Consider the following 22,489-nt stretch of genomic DNA (forward strand, 5'->3'; position numbering starts at 1 on the left):
TTTTTTTTTTGAGACAGGAGTTTTGCTCTTGTTGCCCAGGTTGGAGTGCAATGGTACGATCTCAGCTTACTGCAACCTCTACCTCCCAGGTTGAAGCAATTCTCCTGCCTCAGCCTCCCCAGTAGCTGGGTTTACAGGCACCTGCCTTTGTATCTTAAGTAGAAACGTGGTTTCACTATGTTGGCCAGGCTGGTCTCAAACTCTTGACCTCAGGTGATCCACTTGCCTCAGCCTCCCAAAGTGCTGGGATTACAGGCGTGAGCCACCGCGCCCGGCTCAAAAGCTGCTTTCACAATCTAACATCCTGGATCACAGAACTTAACTCCCAATCTCTATGAGACACTCTTTTTTTTTTTTTTTTTTTTTTGAGACACAGTCTTGCTCTATTACCCAGACTAGGGTACAGTGGTGCGATCTCAGCTCACTGCAACCTCCACCTCCCAGGTTCAAATAATTCTCCCTGCCTCAGCCTCCGGAGTAGCTGGGATCACTGTCACCCGCCACCATGTTAGGCTAATTTTTGTACTTTTTAGTAGAGATGGGGTTTTGTCATGTTGGCCAAGCTGATCTTGAACTTCTGACCTCAGGTGGTCTGCCCACCTTGGCCTCCCAAAGTGCTGGGATTACAGGTATGAACCACTGTGCCCGGCCAAGACACCCATTTTAAATGGATGGGCCCTAAAGAACCATACTGAAAATTCTCCAAATACTCTCAGAAGCAAATAAATTATGCTAACATAATTGTAATGTTGAAGTATTTAATGACACACAAACGCTTTGAAAATGAGTAAATTGTGTGTGAGAGTATATATTATTTCTTAGGTAAATCCAGCACTATATTCATTAAAAACACATTAGTGAATCCCAGCCATTCAAGATAGCTTGATGTAACCTACAAATGAAAATCCTATTATTTACAAGTAGACTTGTTTTAAAATAAGCACCGCAGACCTACCCAAGTGCAAATCATTAAGATCCACTAAACAGTGCTTCTCAGGTCAAGCCACCACCCGCTTAAGAATCACCTGTGGTGGCTGCTGAAATACAATTTCCTCAGTCTCTCTCTGCAGATACTCAGATTCATTAAGTCTTGGTTGGGGTGTAGAAATCTGCATTTTTTATCAACCACCCCATCCCACTGATTCAGAAAAACATTAAAGTGTTGGCAGTCTCTTGTGTAAAGGCATTTGAAATAATCCTCAAACTATGGGCATATTAGGGTTTCCTAGATAGCTCATAACAATCACGGATGCCAAGCCCTTTTCCTTGCCATCCACTGATTGTTAGTTTATAAGTAAGACAAATGCCAGGTAGCCTGAAAGCAAAGCATTTAGGAATATAAACCACCTGCAAATGCAAAAATGCAGACGTAAAATAAAGCCCATGAAACTCATCCAAAGCTATTTCCAAGAACCCAGACTGGCTGGATGTGGCTCAACTGGGTTAGTCTCTTCAAAAAGGCCACTGTGCTTGATTCTATGAAGTTAGGAGCTTCTCTCAATGACTCTTTCTAGGAATATGAACAGGGTTATTTGGTTAAGGCAGGCACAAATTTCTAGATAGAAATTTAACAAAACCGGAAACTAAACTTTTTCTGAATTATCAGTTTCCAGGACTACATGCTTGTTCTATTTTTCCTTGTCCTTCCTGCAGCTCACCTGATCAAGAAACCAAGAACAGAACACAAATCCAAGACTTACACCTCTCCAAGTCCTATTGCAGCATTCAAAAGAGTTCCTCTCAGAAGGAAGGAGAGGAAGCAGACAAGTATCAGATTGCCTGTACTGTTTTCAAAATACAGATGACCCTGGAACAACATGGGTTTGAACTGTGTGGGTGTACTTAATATGGGATTTTAGACCAACCCCTCCCTCTTCCTCTGCCTACTCAACATAAAGATGACAAGGGTGAAGGTCTTTATGATGATCCACTTCCACTTAATGAACAGTAAATATATTTTGTCTACCTTATGATTCTCTTAACATTTTCTTTGCTCTAGCTTACTTTACATTGTAAGAACACAATATGTAATACATGTAACATACAAAATATGTGGTAATTGTTTATGTTATCAGTAAGGCTTCTAGTCAACAGTAGGCTACTAGTAGTTAGGTTTTTGAGGAGTCAAAAGTTAAGACTTTTTGCTATATGGGGGCTGTTACCCGTAGCCCCAGAACTGTTCAAGTGTCAACTGTACAGCCCTGTCTCATTGCCCAAAAGCAGCAGGTCGAGACACTTCTGGAAATAAAACATCCACAAGTAATTCTAATGTAGTACACGCAGCTGAGAATGCACACTAAAAGTAATGATAGGAAAGGCTGGCAGAAGTGAAAGTAAAAGAGAATGTACCATCCATGCTTTTTAAAAGAGTCTGTGCAAATTTAAAAAGAGACCAATGTTAATGCACATTTCTGTAACTTTTAAACTAGCATCTAAGACTTATATGAACCTACCAGAAAACATTCTTGAAAATGGGTAGCTGCCGAAAAAACAAATTCAGGAAGTTACTACTATAATAATTATTTCACTGTTCATTACAACTGAAATAACTGAATCAATGTTAACTCACTTATCTGCTAAGTATGACCTCCAAATCCAGTTTTCTCCTCAAACTGTATGTCTGGCTGTCTCAAGAGCTCACCCTGAAAGAGGGCAGAGTTCTTCACTCCTAGGCAAAGACAGTTCCACTCCCTGGCACTAAGAGATCTAGTCCAGAAAGTCTCAAGACAAAGACACTCAAAGGCCAAATTAAGGCCTCTATTAGTTGGTTTATTTAGAGTGGTATCTGAACAAAACAGTTAAACATCAATAATGTGAAATGGAAAGAAAGCAACAAAAGCTACGGCATCAGCCAACATGATACTGCATTTCTGATGCTGGTAGTGCTTATTAGCTATTTCATTTTGAACAAATCCCTTTAACCTGAGCTTTATTTCATCAAATGGATTAAGTATTTGCCTACCAGAGACTACTTCTCTTTCTGCATGAATTCAAAACAGTAAAAAGATAATAATCATATGAAATTTGTTTGAAAAGTAGATACAGCAAGGAATTAAGGGCTCTTTCTTGGGAAGTTAACACAATCATCTTAACTTTGCAAGCCAGCTATGTGGTAGAATAGACTGAAGCCAAACTGACCTAGCACCACTTTTCCCAGGTCATAAATGAAAGAAAAGCCCTACTCCACATTCCCCTTAAAAAGCAGTGGAGAAGTAAAGCAACAAGGGCTAGCAGTGTGATGTTCACGTAGAAAAGATTTTTGGCCATCCCGATCAGTTTCAATTTATCTTATCTCACCGTTACCTCAGAACTCAAACTCAAACAGATTTGAACATGTGGTTCAACTATTTTCAGTGTCTTCTATCATCATGCACATGGTTTGCTTGAATCTCTTCCTCAGCCTCATTATTATTAGAAAGCCAATTTTGCACTTAACATTCCAGACCTGTGAGCTGTTATAAGGGTCCTGCCTCAATGATTCAAATTTCTGATAGACAGTAAGTTTCAATGACACCCCCACCACGTGAACCCTTCAATTCCACACGTGCACACACACACAGACAGCAACAATTTCCTAAACCTATACAAGTTATTACTTCTGTGGCTTTCCCCCTGCCTTACACAGAAGCAACACTCACAAGGAGGCAGTTTCCAATGAAGGTCTTCATGAAACCTGAAATTCTCCATGCTGGTTACAGAAATGAAAGAGCCAGGGTTTTCTGGTATAGACCTCACTTAGCATAAGTTTAAGCATCTGCCATGAAGGGCTATGATACCCCTGTGGAGCATGCTTAGGTAACAAAATGATCCATCAATTCAAGTAAAGATGGGTTGAGACTCTTCCAGCATCACTACCCAGTGTGTGGCTGACAGGCAGGAAGTAAGCTGGGGACACTGTCACCAGGAACCCTGTTCCTCATCCTTCCCTCTTTGTGGGCTCTGCCTCTGCTCCAACAACTGTGAGAAAATCTAAAGGAAATCCATTGGAAGAATGCCTAGTTATTGCCCTTTGGGAATTCCAATTAACTCTCACTTTGGAGGTAGCTAGAAGGAACAGATGTAACACAAGCAGTCTGAGGACAGGACATTCAAGCTCTGGACCTTACTTGGGCTACCTACCCACATTCCCTAGATCACACTAGGTGAGTAAGAAATTTCTGGGTTTTTTGTATGAAAAAAATTAAAGCTGAAAAGAGAGCATTCTACAAAACACATGAAGGGCATTATACAAATAACAATAAAAAAGTCATCTGTCACTTCTCACTTCAAGTAAGGACTATGTAAATGTGAGTCAATATAGATAGAAGAATTTTATCTAAATGTATTGAAGAAGTGCTGATAATAGATGTAATATACTGTTAAAACTTGACATGTGGCTGTGGAAATTTCCAGAACACAAGTTAACAATGAAGTTAGGAAAACATGTACTCCGTCAGTCTGTATTCTTTAAAAGGCAAACGACGAGACCATCGTGGCTAATACGGTGAAACCCCGTCTCTACTAAAAAATACAAAAAACTAGCCGGGCGACGAGGCGGGCGCCTGTAGTCCCAGCTACTCGGGAGGCTGAGACAGGAGAATGGCGTGAACCCGGGAGGCGGAGCTTGCAGTGAGCTGAGAGCCGGCCACTGCACTCCAGCCTGGGCGGCAGAGCAAGACCCCGTCTCAAAAAAAAAAAAAAAGGCAAACGAACAATTTACTCAATGTTTCCATTTTTCCCCCCCCCTGGTATCTTTTTAATTTTTTTTTTTTTTTTTTTTTTTTTTGTCCAGATAAATGACAGTTATTAGGCTAACATCTCATAAATAGGTCAATTCATTTGAGGCCTGGCCTTCAAACTATTACTTCTAAATTTTCCAAAGCTGCTCAAGGTAAAAGGGAAATAATGGTATATATCCAAGTTTTTAAATGAGGGGTACTTTGTAGAAGATGATTTATAAATTTCTGCCCTTTGTACTATCACAGAAAATAACAAACTACACAAGCCAGAGAAACACTAGGGTGGGCTGAAATGCTCAGAAAGATGTGGCGTTTAAATACAAAGCAAATCTTCCTCTCCTAATAAATACTCAAAGTCAATCCCAACACTGCTCTGCTCAAAACCCTCCAGTGCCCCACCCTCACCTACAGAACAAAATATCAATGCCTTTACATGCGCACCCAGAACACACTTCTATAATCCGTAACTCAGGCTCATTCCCATATTCGCCTCCCATCCTGCTTTCTTTCCGGGCAAATTCTGTATGGTTCCCCTATCAACTGCTTTAAACCTTCCATGCCCTACAAAAGCCATGAACTCTCAGCATTATGACTATTAAAAGAGCCACTCATCTCAAACACAAAATTGTGCTGCAGGTATTTTAACAGAGGACCTACTGAGTAGCAGGCCCTTAGCATAGCTTTACTTACACTCCTGCCTGCATATTCCCTCTCCTTCTTTACAGGGGGGACTGGTTTACACAGCATCTAAGAATATTTCCTCCTGGTCAGTATTAACTTTTATAAAAGAATAAATTATAATGATAAAGAAAAACCACCCCACTCCCAATAATCCTGTTGCAAAAGGAGTTTGAACTAGAAACTCAAATCCCAATATAAAGTTTACAGTGGCTATTAAACTTTCAAGAGTGAAAGAGGAAGGCAGTTAAAATTATTCTCTCTTCAGGAGAGGGTGCTGCCTTTCATCAAATCATTCTATACAATAAACATGAATTCATTTAAAAAGTTACGTTTTTTCTTAATATGCAACTTGGCAGACCATCAAAAGCTTTTTTCCTCTCCTAAAAGGCAGGTAATGAACATTCTCAGTGATGAATAAATTATTTTAACGATATAAATGGAAACTTAAATGGTTAAAAGCTCTGTCCAAGATTATGCAGCCAGTTAAATCATTTTAGTAAGGTAATTTAGACAGGTTAAGACTTCAGAAATGTAGTTCTATATTCCTATGTTAAGGGTCAAGTTCATGCTAAACAGAAAAAAAAAGTATAAATATGACATTTACTAATGAGAAAAGGATAAACTAGTTAGAAAAGGTATAAATTTAACAAAAAGTTAATGGCAATACAGTAGCTTAGAATACAGGTTTCTTAGCTTTGCTTAATCACTCAAACTGAACACAACAAACAGATTATACCATTTATAATATTCTCATTTTTATAATAGAATTTTCCAAATGTGGTTAAATTGTGGTTTAATTATTTCAGTATAATAAATTTCATATGATTGTATACGAATTAATAACTTTCAAGCAAAGGTAAATTTTAGCGTGGTCTATAGCTGAGTGATCAAGGAAAATTAATCAAGACAAAATCGGGCAGTTTTCTACGGTAGTAGTTCCAGGCAGAATTTTTTTTTTTCTTTTGAGGGGTTAGAACCTACCAATAACAATAAAACATTCTATTCCCTGAGATAATAGCTCCTTCTCTCTAGATAAATCAACCCCAGTTTCAGGAAAAATAAAGCATCCTAGGCCCATCGTAGGGGAGGGAAAAGCTGAGAGAGATGCTGGGAGCCATGCATCCATTTCACTGTTATGTGATAATCATCCATCCAGAGTTCTTTATGCAGAGGAGGGAGGAAGTCTATACATATTCTCGGAAATGAATGACTTTAGCTTGCTAATCATGAATTTCAGTCTGACACTATTAACCTAACAAGTCAAAAGTATTAGCTTTAAGCCATAAAATTCCACATACTATTTAGATTTTTTCAATACTTAATACCCCTAAAATAAAATGAGTAGAGAAAGAGCATGAAGACTGAACACAGTAGGTACAACCACTCGCCTCATGTATAATTCACCAAAGGAAGGATTCCCATAGGGACCTGAAGGCTTTTGGTGAAAAACCTCTCTTCTCATCAGCATACAATTTGACACTTCCATGAGATTACTCCCCCACTCCCATGCCTGAACTGTACAATATTACCTTTTCACTACCCTCCCTAATGAGAATTTTAAAACATTTTTGTAATATTCACACTTTATTTACCATGTCAACACTGGGGGACAATGTGGGCAGGCTTAACCCAAAACAGCTGCCTCCCATGCAGTACAGGGATGATGTGATTTCACCAGCAAGGTATGCCTCTGGGACATCTCCTTAACCAGGGAAAAAAGTGACCCTTAGGACAAGAGAACTACTACCTTGAGACTTTAACCTGTATCTGCTACTACTTAAACAGCACCCTACTATGAGGTGAGTATGTTGTTTTCAATTTCTATGCCATGTTTTTTAAAAGCAAAGGCTGGTGAACCACGTTGAACTCTGAATGCTAAATGATCACCCAGCATGCTCAAGAAAAAATATTAATATTTTGGTTAACAGAATGAACCACAGGAGGATTATTAAGGTAAAATGCTAGAAGACAAACTGAACTTTGCACAAAAAACACCAAATGTATAGAGAACTGCCAAACATTTTTGGTGATTCCCAAGTGCTAGGCCTTAGACCTGCTGTCATAAATTACCTGGGAAGCATAATAAAAAACAGAACCTTGAATCTCTCTTGTGGACAGCGATCTAGCAGATCTAAAGTGGATCCCAGAAACTGCATTTCTAACCCACTTCTCTGGGGATTAAGATGCAACAAAAGTTTAGGAACAACTGCTATAGGTCCTCACAGAGCCTGAGGGACTTCACTCACCACGGAAATACTGAATATCTGTCATTTATTCAACACACCAACTACTGTACAAAACCCTACTGAGCTAATGCTATTAGGGAGCCCCAGGAGAAACTGCTACATAAACCACCTTTCACAGCACTTGATTCACTGTTTCAATATCCCAATAACCAGGAATTTTACCAAATGCATACTAAATGCTAAGAGTACACAAACACTTGTATGTACTAACCAATCTTCTATACCTTTCTAAAGTAAAGCACAGTGTCCTGGCAAGAGTTTTGATATAACGATCAGAAGACAAGGGTTTGTTTTGAGTCACAGCTCTGTCTTCAACTGCCTGGTCTTGGCTAAATTGTATGACCACCAAGATCTCCACTCTGACTGGGGAGAGAGAGCAGTGCTTAAGCCTAAATTACATATGGGTCCCCCTGTAATTCGAAAATGTCTGTGATTCCTCAAGGGTAAAGAATATAGACTTCAAAGAAGGCAGAACTCAGCAGGAGCTGGAATAACCTGGCAAGACAGAAGCTGAAGGACAGAATTCCTTTAGATGGGCTCCAAAACATGAGATGACCACAGTTAAACTAAATATGAGTGTGAAAGGGTATACCAGGAAGTAGGAGTTGCAAAAGAATACGCATAGACATTGGGAATAAGATCAGCTTACAAGTAAAGAGCCAGTCTGACTACAGTGGAGAACAGCAATAGCACTGGTGTCACTGCTACAAAGCTCAGCCAGATGACAGGGTAAAACAGGAGAGAAACACCATAGAGTTTTGAGTGAGCAGTAACATGAGTAAAGTGGTGCTTTGTAAGAAAGTGGTGCTGACAACCATCACCAGTATAGACTAGAGGAGGGAAAAAGACTTATTTATGGAATAGTATCCCAGGAAATAAAAAGGTTTAACTCAACTTCCAAAACATTCTTAAAGCTGGGAATACTAGAAAAACTTGGCTCAAGACATTGTACAGGAACACAGAATCTGCCTAATGGAAATAAGTAAACACAGAAAGAACAAACAGGCAAAGGGAATGCTATATACTTGGGGGAAATGGTTTGCTTTGCCTGTTAGACAAATCTGGGCCAAACTGAGGATACTAGCTGTTATCTGGTATTTTTACAGGAACCAAATAGGGGCAGGGAAAGTAGTAGCCTGCTATTTACCCATTACCCTGACCCACATCTCAGAAAATAAGAAATTGATGTCACAGTATAAAAGCCACAAGGCTTTACTGTCCTTTCTTCCACATATTCAGCCCAAGCAGCTGGGCCCTAAAGAGAAAAGGCTGGATTATGAACAGTAAGGAAGCAGCTGTCATCAACTGTCTCCTTGAAGGCCACAGGCATTTCTCCTATGGAGACCTATTTTCCCCTGCATTTCTCTCTTCTTTTGGATCTTAGTGCAGTGAGGATATATAGTAAAATAACTGACACATTAGAATGAAATAAGGGTAATTATTTCTGGAATGGAGAAAAGGATAGTTCCTGGGATAAGCCATCCTGACCATCTATTCCATTTTCTTCTCAACCACAACTCAGGACCTCAGAACTAGGACAAATTAGCAGCACCCCTGGAAATCAATATAAATTGAGGTAGAGAAACCTGCAAAAATCTGCTGTAGGATAGAGAGCACATGGTCTGAAGGTAACTGAACACTGGATGTCTTTTTAAAGAACACTTGTTACTTAATAGTACTAGTAAAAGATCTCTGACACAAATAAAAGTATGCAGAGAAATATAACCAGAAAAGTAGTTCAGACTGAAAAAACTTCAAAGCAAACTTAAGACTTTGTCTTAGACTTTATTGGAAATCTGATTTTTCCCTTCACATTTTGATAATATACAGTAACCAGTTCATTTTCTGATTGGTGAATCTTTTCATAGGACATTTTCTTGCTCAAGAAATATCTAGAATTCTTTGACCTCTCATACCCTAGTGTATTTGGGAACCACTATATACTTTCCTTTAGATAAGACAGGGGTGGTAGGCATTTTTCTTAAGGGCCAATAAATATAAAGAACGATATGTCAAAACCACTCAGGGCTAATAAATTACCTTAACTGGTAATTCTAAAAAAGCAACTTTAAAGCACAAAAATGACACTGCATTTCTAGATACTTGAAAAAAATGAGCAAAAATCTTTTAGACGAGTCTCTAAGCAAGATGGATACTACAGTCAGCACTGACTAACTTCCCCTTACTACTTCAGGCTATAGCCTGAGCTGGTTTCTTAAATCAAGGGTGGAAAATAGGTTCACACTTGAGTCAATTGATAGAGGTTGTCTGGAACACTATTTTGAAAAATATTTGGGAGCCACATCTAGCCTCCGTGAGAAAGAGTGCCATGATTGATTGGCAATGTCTGCACTGGGCAGGAGAGAGCAAATTGATGGTACATGTACTAAGAATTTGCTAGAGGCAACATCCCTCTTATTTTCTAAAGGAAAAGAAATCTATGCTGTGAATTGGATTAGCTCCCTCTCCAGAGAGAATCTACATAAGAATTTCAAAGATTCACAAAAGCGGCAAAATATCTACAAAATTATTCACTGTATGTCTTAAAAAGGAAAACAGAAAAAATAACCTGTGTCACGTAAGTTCCTCCAGTCTCCTCAAAGCAAGCTGAATTTGCTAGAACAAGCTACAACTCAAGCACCAAATCTAGCCTGCCACCTTTTTGTATAATCTATGAGCTAAGAATGGTTTTTACATTTTTTAACTTGGAAAAAATAAAAATATCTGTTAATACATAAACATCTTATCAATTTCAAGTTTCACTGCCCATAAATAAAGTTTTATTGGACCACGGCTGCATCCATTTGTTTATGTAGTGGCTATTACTGCTTTCAAACTGTAAAGGCAGAGTTGAGAACTTGTGACTGACTGCATGGCTTGCAAAACCTTGCTTGTTTACTACCCAGACCTTTAGAGAAGAACAAGTCTAAGGTTTCCCCAAGTTATAGGGCAAGTAATTCTCTATAAGGGAAGGAGATTTGATTCCATAGGCTTACCAAAATATTTATATAAGAGTTGTTGCTCTGTCCCTTTGCGAATACACGAATGATTATATATAGTATTCTTGAACAGTTTCCCCCATCATGCAACAAACACCAAAATTCCACTATGTCTCCCAGGTAACTGTTTATATGGGCCCACAAGGAAGAAAGGAAAAAACTACCAGTAAACCTTACTTTTTTAAAACTTCTGTTCTACAAGTAGATATAAAAATTTTTTTAACATACTTTTATTGTTTTGGTTTGAAGTCTCAGTCCATTCAAGGTGTTGATAGCTTTCTCTGCATCCTTGGGGTCAATGTAGTTCACAAAGCCATATCCCAAGCTCTGCCCTAATGAGAGGGAAGGGGAAAAAGGCATATATTAGTTCTAAACTGCTGACAAAGATCGACTTTCATTTTGGCATGTGGTCTTGTCATTAACACCAGCATATTTCCTCAACAGTAAAAGTAACTCTCTATTAATTCTAGAAATATACATGAAGTCTTTTTGTTTCCTGTCTACTACATTTGCAAGTTTTAGAACTCAGCAAGCAGTGCTGTTTAGGAAAAAAAAACACACACACACATCCCCAAAGAATTCCATCATACATGCCCTGCTTGAGCCAGAGTATACCAGCAGCAAGACAATGCTCAGCTCCAGAAACTGTGGGGATAAATCTCTGTGCTATGGAAAGGGCTTAACAGGCAATACCTTTTCAGCTTCGGTTTCCTTAGCCATAAAATGGGAAGACAGAAAACATCAACCAAGAATCTGTCAGTGTTCTGTAAATTGTACCCTGACACATTTACAGCCTTTACGAAGTACAATTATGTCGGAGCCTAAAATGGTGAAGAACCATGTGTGGGCGTGTATACGTGTAAGTTTATTTTAGAGGAGGATTTATCTTCAAATACACTCAATCAAATTTCTCCAAAGAGGGTTTTATGATCTAGATAAGAACAGGGAAACATGAACACAGAAGATTTACAGTGATGACACCAAAGACAATGAGAACATATAGGAAAAGAAGACATAGAACATAAACAAAAATAACAGGAGAAAAAAATTCTGGAGTAAAAGTTGCTTAAAAGTGTTTTGTTGTTGTTGCCACCCTCCTCCAATCATCTGAGCCCTCTCACTCCTGGCTAAGTGATGCCCTAAATCTCAGGAAATAGGAGCTATCAAAAGCAGCTGAATCAATGGAGTGCAAAGATAACTAAAGTCAATTGCAAAGGTCTCAATTTTTCAATGAAGAAAGTTTCTCCGTTTAAAACGGCAAGAAACATTATACAGGTGACAAATATGGGCATAAGAAGAGTTTGGTCTACAAAATTCAAAACAAACTAAATGATGATTTCCCAGATGCCCAAGGACAGTCCAAATGCTTTTACTAAGTTCTACTGTTGCATCAATTTCATAGGGAAGTGAGGTATTTGTTCTTGATGGGGCACCGTAAGTGCGAGTGGGTTTTTAGGACAGGTACTCTGGTTATCCTAATGTGGCTACTTGTTACTATGTAAACAAAAAGAGAAGGCTAAATATAGTGCCCAATATGAAAACTGGTGATTATATTTTGGGACCACAACCAGAATTTTGGATAATCACTGCTTGTACCCTCTTATCAAAATGTATTTTTTCCTGTCTGTTTTTTTTAAAGAGAAAGGAATAGAGAGCTAAAAACTAATTAGGTTAATTTTATCTCACACTAAAATTGAGAGGTTTTATTTTATAGTTCTAGTGAAGAGTCACATGTGAAGCCACTGTATTTTTAAGCATTCAGCTTTTCATTAATTCAACATTTATCATGTGTCTACTGCATGCATTGTGCCCCTCTTATGAAAGTATGTTGCAGTCCTATTGTCATTAAGTAGAATTAAATAGGCTGAATGTAACAAAATCTGCTCAAAGAACCAGCTTACAGTGGAAAGAAGACAGACTTCAATACTGGTTCTGGTGTTTACTGGCTCTCAGCTGTGTAACTTTGAAGAAGCTACTTAACACCTCTCTGAACCACAGCTTCCTTGTCTCTAAAATGAGGATAATTTCTACCCAACTAGGTTGCTGAAGCAATGATGAAAATACTTATTAATGATGAAAGTGGATCATCACCCTAGTCAAAAGATAACATGAGAAAAAAAAAAACATGCTTACTGTTAAAGATTTTAAGTGTATTCATTTAAAGTTAAATAAAAAAGATGCTACAAATATAACAGAAAAAGAAAAGGGCAATACAAACATATCATAGTTTTGTCACACTGCTATTCTATGACAAAATAAATCAATTATATCCGCATAGTCTAATTGCCCTTTCTACTGATAGATACTACTACTCCTGCATCTTAGCAGCTTCTAATTCCAGTGCATTCTCAACCTTGACTGCAATGGAATCATCTAGAAAGCTTTAAAACAAAACAGAACGAAAACACCCTGATCCCCAAATCCCACTTCCAAAGATATATATACACACACATACACACACACACATACATGTGTATACATGTATATGTATATGTATATGTATATGTATATGTATATGTATATGTATATGTATATGTATGTATATAAGATGAGATCTCACTACGTTGGCTGGGCCATGCTTGAACTCCCGGGCTCAAGCGATCCTCCCACCTTGGGCTCTGATTTTATCAGTCTGTCATGAAGCAGTGGTACTAGCTTTTTAAAACCCTGGTGACTAACGTACAGTCGCCATGTTGAGAAATCACTGCATTTAATGGTGAGAACCAAGGTGGGGCTACAACGGGGCTACTGGGAGGTCTAAGAAAGGTCTTGTAGGGATGACTGCCATTTCATAGCCGTGTTGTTTAGATACATATGGATGTGTTTCTTCTAAAATCTTCAAGTTACCTATTACTTCAAAGAAACAGTTTACTGGCCTCCTGAGGTCAGTCTGGGGCACAGGAGTGCCCACTGAGACTAGATCAGCGGGTAAAGTGAAAAACATGTCTTGCTTACTTCCTACTTAGCCGTTTCCCACTCTGGCCTCTGAACTCTTACTCTGGGCCTGTTGTAGGCACGCTAACGTTTGCTAAATGAAAGAATGAGAAACTTACTGATGTTATTTAACCAAAGGTATTATCATCACCACCACCACCACCAGAGGACCCAACCATCAGATGTGTCTTCCACATGACACCCTCAAGCAATCATGACTGGCTATAATGAGTCAAATATCTAATATCTGTTAAGTTGTTTATACTCAGAAATATGTATCCCCAAATGACTTTGCCTCCTTGTAAAAAGTTTCTTATTTGCCTAGTGGTATTATTAGGATAAGTGCCACTCAGAATATGTTTGAGGTAAGCAAAACTTTATTATTACCCTAAGCAAAATAATATGAAAGGGGGTATCTGCTATTAAAAGACTATATTTCTAAACCTACCGTCGTTGGTGTATTAAAATGTTGGCACTGTAACAAAAGGGAATTAGAACTTTAAATTACTTTACAGTGAAAATCTGTAGTCAAGGCAGCAAATATTTATTGAATGTTTAAAATATATTAAGGGCATCACAGATGATACCAAGATAGGCAAGCCTCCCCATTCTCACCTTTTAGCTACATGGTATTTTACTGTTTAATTGTAGCTTCACATTAACCATGTTCGGTATTCAGATTCTTCTCCTACAAGGTAGAAATGATATCTGAAGCTTGGCAAGGTCAATCAGCTTCTACAAATCAAAAAGGCAGGGAGGAAGTAGTAAAGTCAGGACTTAAAGTCAGGACTCTCAAATGCTGTGCTCTTCTCCACTCAATTAACAACTAGTTTATACCTGAACTGAGACTTCAGGCATATTACATATAAGCCCAGGACTAGTCTGTACCCAATATGCCTGAATAATAATGTAACCAGGCACTTCTGACACTTTTACCGCAAAAGATGCTTCTTGGCTGTTATCTCAAACGTCTGTACCTTTTGTACAAATACCACTTTTACTCTATATGAGTTTCTGTGCCGTTATTCATTCCTATGACAACATAAATTGCATCTTATTTATATAGTGCATATTTCTGGTTATAAGAGACCACACAGTTTTTAAAAATAAAATCAGTAGCAAAGCAAACATTAAAAAAAAAATACCTAACCTACCCCTTTCCCACTCTTGTACTCATCAGTAACAGTCATGGGCCACAATGGAAGGCTTGGAAACCAAGCAACATTTATCCTTATCATCCAAACCTATTTTTCAAGTCTCTCTGAATTTAGAATGTGCATACTGATAATCCCCAAACTAAGACTCATTTCTTTAAAAAATGTTTATAAAATGCTCCATTTAAATTCCAAGTATAACCATTATGGAAACCAACATGATTAAAAGACTATTCTGACCAAAATGACAAAGCTAAGGCTCTTCAAGAAAAAAAAAAAAAAAGTCTTTAAATGCCAAAAAATTTGCCTGGTAACTGAACATAAAGAATAGGGTCAACGCCATGTGTCCTCAGCTATTCTCAAAAGCTACCTGTGGTCACGTGTTCTTAAGAATTTTCGAACCATTAATCCAAATATTTTTTCTTTCGAGACAAGGTCTCTCTCTCTGTCGTCCAGGCTGGAGGGCAGTGGCACAATCTCGGCTCACTGCAAATTCTGCCTCCTGGGTTCAAGCAATTCTTCTGCTTCAGCTTCCCAAGTAGCTGGGATTACAGGTATGCATCACCACACTCAGCTACTTTTTGTATTTTTAGTAGACACAGGGTTTCGCCATGTAGGCCAGGCTGGTCTCAAACTTCTGGCTTCAACTGATCCACCAACCTCGGCCTCCCAATGTGCTGGGATTACAGGCGTGAGCCACCGTACCTGGCCCCAAGTCTTGATTCTAATTGCTTTGGTACAGATTCTAGAACTTTGCTATATTCTGTGCTGCACTATTGTGTATGAATGCCTTTTGTTTTACACCCTTCTTTTTAATCTAACATATATGCCACAGAAAAGAAATCCTTCTTCACAAGAGATAGAAAAATGGCTTATAAAATGCCCCTGACACAAGGAGAACAGTTATAAACAGGCTGGTAGAAATCATGGTCCAGGGATCTGTATCACAGAGCTGAAGCACTCCACAGGCCTCTGAAGAGGACCAAAGACTACTGAGAACAGGAGTCAGAGCAAGGAGAGGAAAACAGGAAGACAGCCCGTTTAGTGGCAGAGTGCTACTGTGGGAAACCCAGTAATCGCCAATTTATCCCAAACTGTGCGTAATTCAAAGCATCAGCCACTCCCCTGCCACCTACATTGCTTTTAATAACCTACTTTAATTAAAATTTTAATTGTGTATTTTAATTAGAAATACACAATCTTCTGGACCTGTTTCATTCAAAGGTCACTTTATTTAGTATTTTCTATTTTAAATTACTACCAATGTTCAGAAAATCAAATTACCCCTCAGGTTTAAAGGTAAAGGCAATAGACTACTGTCATTCTTGATTAAAAGATACATTAATTTTATCCAACCAATATGAAATGAGACCAAAATGAGAGCGGGCTCAACACAAAATTGTGGAAAATAAAATTTTGTATTAAAAAAAAAAAAAAAAAAAAAAAAAAAAAAAAAAAACAAGAGTCACCCTACAAATTTCTCATCTAAAATAAGCATTCAATAACTATGGGAATCATACTTTTTGCTAGGCCCTGAGAATTCAAAAGAGAGAAAGTTCTTTCTCATAAAGCCTATATTCTGACAAGGTGAGATACAAACACATTCTACAGGGTATTAGAAGAAAATAGAGCTAAGGAGAAAAAAGCAGCAGGGGATGAGAGCGGGGAGGGGAGGGGCAGGGCTGCTGTTCAAATACAATGGTCAGAGAGGGCCCCATTCTGCAGGTAACATTTGATCCAAGGCTTGAAGGAATTAGCTCAAGTCGGTAACAGTGAAGATGTGCAAGACTTACTCCATTCCAAGTTCTGCCATACATGCATCACATTCTGCCAGTTCACCATCTAAATCAGTCCTTTGTCTGCATTAGCATTGGTTCTGTATTATCCTGGCCCTGATTATTGCTACACTATCCTAATAGGACACCCCTTGCTTAGACTCCTGTTAATTCCAAAAACAGCCATCCTCCACCAAAATATTGTCCAGGAGAACTTCCTAAAACACAAATCTAACCATACTCTGGTTTCCAGTCACTGTCAGTTTTGTGTTCACTTCTACTTTTGCTCATCTTCCACCACTCCTACACATACACCCTAGGTCTGGAACACAGCTCTCCAACTAGCCAACTCCCATGTATCCTTTGAGACTCTCTGAAGTCATTTCCTGCCACAACTTGCCCCTTCCCCGATGCACACTGTTCAGTGTTCCTCCTGCCTAGTCCTCCCACAGCTTCTTATATTATCCCGTTATCTTGCTATGTATGCCTGGGGTTTTGGATGCTCCCTCACTAGACTGCTGAGCAAGGGCAAGCAGAACATAGTTCCTCACAAACAGGACCCTAAGACAGATCATTAAATGTTCTGTGAATGACTGAATGAACAACAAATGAACAGCAGCATCTGCCTTCCAGGAGCCTGTGGTTTAGGACAGAGTTGCCCTTATAAACATGTTCCTCATGTCCCTACATTGTACCAGATGGATTACAGAACATGTGGAGGCAAGATGCTGAAATGTTATAGTATTCTGCCTTCATAAGGAAGTCATAATGAGTTTTAAATAGTTCCTGTAAAATTGTTCATATGAAAAGTTTCCACAAATACCATTAAGATGAAGTCTCAATTTTAAAAAATGTCATCTAGAGTAATTTGATAGATTTACATAAATCTGTTTCACAAATCTGTAAGTATGAATTACGGGATGTCAGCATATAATTTTGTTGAAAGTACTTTTTCACTAATATAATTAAGTCTGCCGAGACTATTCATGTACAAGTCAAATAAAATGCAGAGTGAATTCTGTAAAAACCTGGTAGTTGAATCAACAATAAAAGGTGACTACACTGATTGATATATATCTATTATTTCATTTAGAGCAGTAGAAATGTTTTATGAAATAGAAGAATAAAAGCAGTGTGGGTCTTTTTCGAATCCCACAGTTAGCAGAAACAGGTCACTATGGTCCTCTCTGTCAAGCAAGACTTGCAACCTGAGGTTTAAAAATGCAATACTTTTAAAAGCAAAATGGAAAGATTCACTTTCTCCAAACACAGCCCTAATACAGCATAAAACTGCATGCCTTAACAACAACAACAACAACAAAAGCAAATAATTTGATTTGCAAAACAAGTTTTCATTACAAGGGGAGAAAATTTTTGTTTTTAATAAAGACCCTGTTCCTTCCTAATATCCTTCTCTCTCCTCCCTCAAACACACAATAAAGTTACAAATACGTTGTATTTCTTCCGATGGACTTACTGTTCTTGGGCACTCATTATGTGTGTCTGTTCAGACAGGCTGTGCACTGCAACTCTGGCACCAAAGCAACTTGCACCAGACTTTGCAAAGGAGCTTTCTTAATATCTCAGATTTGATACACAGCAAAATCATGTGGGTACCACAGAGCAGGGAAAAGGTTTGAGAGAATCTTAGAACATAGGGATGCAATTCTCTCTAGACACGTTTTTCTCCACATTTTAATTCCTGACTTAACCCGAGTCTCCTCAAATGTAGCATGCCAGATGCAGCAGGTCCTTCCATTTAAACACTCAAGTTAACATGGGTCAAGTTAAACAGGTCCCCCTTGTTGCCCTCTGATGAGTAAGATCAAATTGTGAGATGGAGGGCTGCTGAGATCCTGTTACTACAGTCCAAGTCAGCCTTCCTGAAAGCTGGGAGCATTTCTGCCAGCTTCCCAAAGGACATTACCAGGGATTATCACAAGGATGGAGAATTCAATCTAGACACTCACATAATACAGAAAACAGATGGCTCACTCGAAGACTCATCTTCTACCCAAATGCTAATAAAGCTGGCCTGAGACTGAAAGGCCCCAATGTTTCTAAATGATTTTCAGGACTTTACAGACACACGGAGCTAATATACAAGAGTTTAAATTATAACTTTTCTGCTGAAATCAAAGTTGTAAATAGTGATCGTTTGGTAAATATTACCTAGGCAGCCTAATTCTAGAGGGAGCAGTTAACGTCCTCAGCACCAGGGCATTTTCCCTTCAAGTTAATTTTCATAGCCGTTATCTGTCCCGATTATGCAACTGGTAGAGCTCTATTTTCCTATAGTTCCAGTTCCAGTAATTATGAATCTGCTGGCAATGCAGCATGACCCTGCTTAAGTTGGCGAAACTGTGGGTTCTTAATATATCACATTTTCAGACAACATTAAGAACTCCCACACAATTCAGTCTTAGACTATTGAGAACAGAAACAGCATATTAAATCCTCTAAATTCTTGCCAAGTATTACACCGGGTACACAAAGATGTCTTGCATCCAAGACCAGGAAGATTCGGAAAAATTATCTGCAGTAGAAAAATAAACCAATTCCTCTACAATACACAGGATGAGACTCTACCTGAAGGCAGGTTTTCCAGCTTGAAAGGAAGTGACTGAGATAGTGTAAGCTCACCACAATGAAAACAAAAGGCGGTTCTCATTACTTATTGATGTAGGTAGTTTCTCTAAAAGGTCAGCAGTTCTACCTTCAAACACTGAAGCTGCTACCAGGATAGAGCAAATGCCAAAATACCTTCAGATAGCCTGAAAGTCACACCCGACAGTTCAAAAAAGGCTAGAACATTAACAACTCTGGGCTGGTCCAATCTACTTTCAATTAAAGGTTTGGGTCTGCTTCAACTTTCTCATTTCTTTGTTAATTATAATTGACTCCATACAGATCCGCCACCCCCCCAACCCCCCCACACACAGAGTCTTATATTATCTGCTTTATCTTGTGTTTACTTAAAAGACAAAGGAGTTGTTCAATTAAGTATCATTTGGGATGAAGGCAAAAGAACTATATTCCTCAAAACAGTATTGTGGTAGAGGAAAACGTTAACTGGGGTAGTAAAAAGGGCATCTGCTGTTGCTTGTGCGACCAGCTGGTGTCAATCTTCACAAACATGCACTCTTGCTTGTGCCTGCACACACACACACACACACACACACCCCACTAAGCAGTACATCAAGAGGCAGTATGGCTTCTTAATGTATTTTTCTCTCTGTAAGAGATCATTTTTTAATTCAGATATGAGAAAAAAAAAATTAAAGGCCCTATGCACTATAATTAGATCAGCGCCTGTTTTAAAACTATGTCAGAGTCCTGCAAACCACCATGGAGAGCTCCCCATTTTATCAAGAACGGAAAACTATAAAATTAGACTCTACCAAACTCATCAAGTCCACGTGATAAAAAAATTCTTGTTAGAGATAAATTTTCTTCTTGAACACATTTTTCTTAAAAAAATCACTCTCTCACCCAAAAGTTAAAAGTTCACCAGTCCAAACCTTCCAGTATGAAAAGCAAGTCTGTTGGGGAAAATGCCCATTCCCACTGCCCCATAAATGCTATGTCTACCTGTCTGGAAGTCAACAGGACCACTGCCAAACTAAACTATCAAGCAACTATGAGCCTTACATTTCATATATCACATTTAATTCTCACCACAAGACTACATGTAAATACACCTGTATCCATTTTACAGACAAAGCTGGGGGTTCAAAGTCACTAATTCAACTTGCTCAAAGGCACACACAGCTAGCGCAAGGGAGCAGTTAGGTTTTCACACCACAATCAACCTTTCCAAACTCAGTCTTTCAAAAGTGTACACTTTACTGCCTTCGGCCATGTGTGGAAATTACTTTGTGGCAGAATCTTGTACATCCAAAGCTTACAACTTTCCAATCAGAATATTTATAATCTCCAAACACATCTGTATTTTTTCTTGTTCTTTGTCATGAAATAAATTGACTGGAACTTCAATTCTTTCTTAAGCCATCCAAGAGACTATGAAAGGAAAAAAAAAAAAAAAAAAAAAAAGACCTGAAAGAAAAGGAAGGACATCCTGCAGGTGCACAAACCACTTAAGCCCCCAAAACAAATCCATCATTACAAAACAGATAGATGAGAGGTATCTGCATTATAAAAAGATCCATTTAAAATGGGCCTTGATTTACATACTCCTTTTCCAAACTCAGAAAGCAGTTCTTATGGCTAAAGCCAAACATGTTTGCTACTGCCAAAACAGTCTCCCACACAAGACACTTCTCTCCTCAGCAGATTGCATTAAAATGCTTTCATACGCATAGCATGATTTCATAGCAGTGGAAAAAAGATGGGATCAATACCACATGGTCTCTGCCCTCTAAGATGCTCAAAAATTTTAAGCCCTACACAGTAAACAAGGGAGACACAGGCACCTAATGAACGTGAAATACATAAAGTGCATTGCAGGGGTTTCAGGCTTAACCAGGAGCAGCTTGAAAAAGAGAACTCTTTAGTGTGTTAAAACAGAAAAGATGAAATTCAGGTGTTTCCTGACAAACAAATTAAGGAAATAGGAACATGGAGAAGAACAAATTTGTAAAGAAGTGTAAACGAGACAGTCAGACCAAAGACGTACTACGCTGAACATAAGGCGTCTATGTAGAGGTAAGCAAGCTGACCCCCTCATCCTGGGAGTAAGGCTGGCCCATGTGAAGGTTTATAGCAAACTGTAGGATGCACCAAGCACTGAGGCACAATGAGGAAAGAGGCACACGAGGGACCCAGGGACAGTCACCTTAGTGGCCTGGTACAATCACTGAGCAGATGCAGATGTAGGACTGTAACTAGGGACACCTCGGTGTTAGAAATCACCTCCTTTTCTTTCTTCCCTCCCCTCTCACCTCTTCATTCGTTCCCTCTCTAGACACTCCCCTCAGGCAATCCATGCTTATCTACCACACTCTTAAGAAATCTCAGAGGCTAATCTTAAAACAAACCAGGAAGAGAGTCCCCACTGCAAAATCCTCATGATTAGGAGGAGTCATAATTAGTCCACCACCAACGAGCCAAAGTCAAGATAATGCCAATCAGACCCTCAGACACCCAAGAGAACCACTGAACAAGACACACAGTCTTCTGCATGTCTCCCATACCAAATTTCCCTTTGAAAGCTCTATGGTAAATTTTTAAACTGAAGATGGTACTTTAGAATGCTAGTCTACCATCTTCTCAGTTTGCTGGCTCCCATTAAAACTGCTTTTCCTTCCACCAATCCTTGCCTCCGGTGTTCTGGCTTTTAAGTGGCAAGCAGCTGAACCTGGGTTCGGTTACAGACCTTCTAGAGTAACAGCCAGGATTGAAATCTAGCAACTCCTTGCGTCCCAGGAGGATCCATATTTTCTTGGCATGGTAATGTCTTGCCTTTGTAAAAGTAACTAGAAGGCAAGAAACCCTTTGAACCATAATACCCAGAGATTAATACAACACACCAACTCAGCAGCCTTGCAAATATTCTTGCACTATAAAACTGAGATGGATAACCCCAATCACCAAAAAGCTACACCCAAGATGACTACATCAGGGAGGGCTTATGATTTCCTGAGACCTCCTTTACATAGCTGTAAAAACAAGTACCTGAAAACTCTTTCTGCCCACCCCCTCACCTGGCCCAGTTAAGCTGCTATTATGAGTGGACAAAGTATTAACGACTACCATAAGTGGGGAAAAACTACTGCAAGTGTTAACGAACCTTATTGTTAACTCTGAGCTGCAACTGCAAAATTACACACGCCTTGTGAATGCACGCACTTACCTATGTTCTTCACATATAATATGGTGACATCAAGTTAGAAAGGAGTGAGCAAGGGAGGGAAGCTGAGTCATTAAGAAGGGAATATTGGGTAGCATAACATGATCAGATGTTTCAATAAAGTAAAAACACATTTCACCTTATGGGTACTGATCATAAAGTATCTGCTATAA

General features: G+C 38.9%; 1 protein-coding gene across 4 annotated transcripts in view; it reads right to left on the reverse strand.

The window, feature by feature from the left end:
• ELAVL2 (ELAV like RNA binding protein 2) overlaps positions 1 to 22,489 on the reverse strand; it is a 163,725-nt gene that overhangs the window by 30,527 nt on the left and 110,709 nt on the right. For all 4 annotated transcript variants that reach the window (XM_017863220.1, XM_017863221.1, XM_017863219.1 and 1 more), the window contains one exon: positions 10,873 to 10,976. In XM_017863220.1, the coding sequence (XP_017718709.1) occupies positions 10,873 to 10,976 (104 nt within the window). The remainder of the gene's footprint in view (positions 1 to 10,872; positions 10,977 to 22,489) is intronic.

Source organism: Rhinopithecus bieti, unplaced genomic scaffold (assembly GCF_001698545.2).
Source record: "Rhinopithecus bieti isolate Rb0 unplaced genomic scaffold, ASM169854v2 scaffold_68178, whole genome shotgun sequence".
NCBI lineage: Eukaryota > Metazoa > Chordata > Mammalia > Primates > Cercopithecidae > Rhinopithecus > Rhinopithecus bieti.